A 749-nucleotide genomic window follows, 5' to 3' on the forward strand; every position below is an offset into this window, starting at 1 on the left:
GGGGGGCGCGGCAACTCGGAGCCCCCTGGTGAAGCCGCCCTACTCGTACATCGCGCTCATCACCATGGCCATCCTGCAGAGCCCCAAGAAGCGCCTAACGCTGAGCGAGATCTGCGAGTTCATCAGCGGCCGCTTCCCTTACTACCGGGAGAAGTTCCCCGCCTGGCAGAACAGCATCCGCCACAACCTCTCGCTCAACGACTGCTTCGTCAAGATCCCCCGCGAGCCGGGCAACCCGGGCAAAGGCAACTACTGGACGCTCGACCCGGAGTCGGCAGACATGTTCGACAACGGCAGCTTCCTGCGGCGCCGCAAGCGCTTCAAGCGGCAGCCGCTGCCGCCGCCGCATCCACACACGCACCCGCACCCCGAGCTGCTGTTGCGCGGCGGGGCTGCAGCGGCGGGGGACCCCGGCGCCTTCCTGCCGGGCTTCGCGGCTTACGGCGCCTATGGCTACGGCTACGGGCTGGCGCTCCCGGCCTACAGCGCACCCCCCGCCGGGCCCAGCCCCCGCACCCGCATCCACACCCGCACGCCTTTGCTTTTCGCCGCCGCCGCCGCCCCTTGCCAGCTGTCGGTCCCCCGGGGCCGTGCCGCGGCGCCTCCACCCGGACCTCCGACGGCCTCGGTGTTCGCGAGCGCAGCCTCGGGTCCGGCCCCTGCGCCTGCTCCGAGCGCAGGGTCGGGCCCGGGCCCCTCGGGCCTGCCAGCCTTCCTGGGCGCGGAGCTTGGCTGTGCCAAAGCCTTCT

At 71.8% G+C, this 749-nt stretch overlaps 1 protein-coding gene across 1 annotated transcript in view; it reads left to right on the forward strand.

The window, feature by feature from the left end:
- FOXD2 (forkhead box D2) overlaps nucleotides 1-749 on the forward strand; it is a 7,957-nt gene that overhangs the window by 1,384 nt on the left and 5,824 nt on the right. Inside the window, 3 exon segments of the mRNA XM_010834453.1 lie at nucleotides 3-508; nucleotides 511-545; nucleotides 547-742. Of these exon segments, the coding sequence (XP_010832755.1) occupies nucleotides 3-508; nucleotides 511-545; nucleotides 547-742 (737 nt within the window).

This window comes from Bison bison, unplaced genomic scaffold, assembly GCF_000754665.1.
Source record: "Bison bison bison isolate TAMUID 2011002044 unplaced genomic scaffold, Bison_UMD1.0 scf7180017864033, whole genome shotgun sequence".
Lineage (NCBI taxonomy): Eukaryota > Metazoa > Chordata > Mammalia > Artiodactyla > Bovidae > Bison > Bison bison.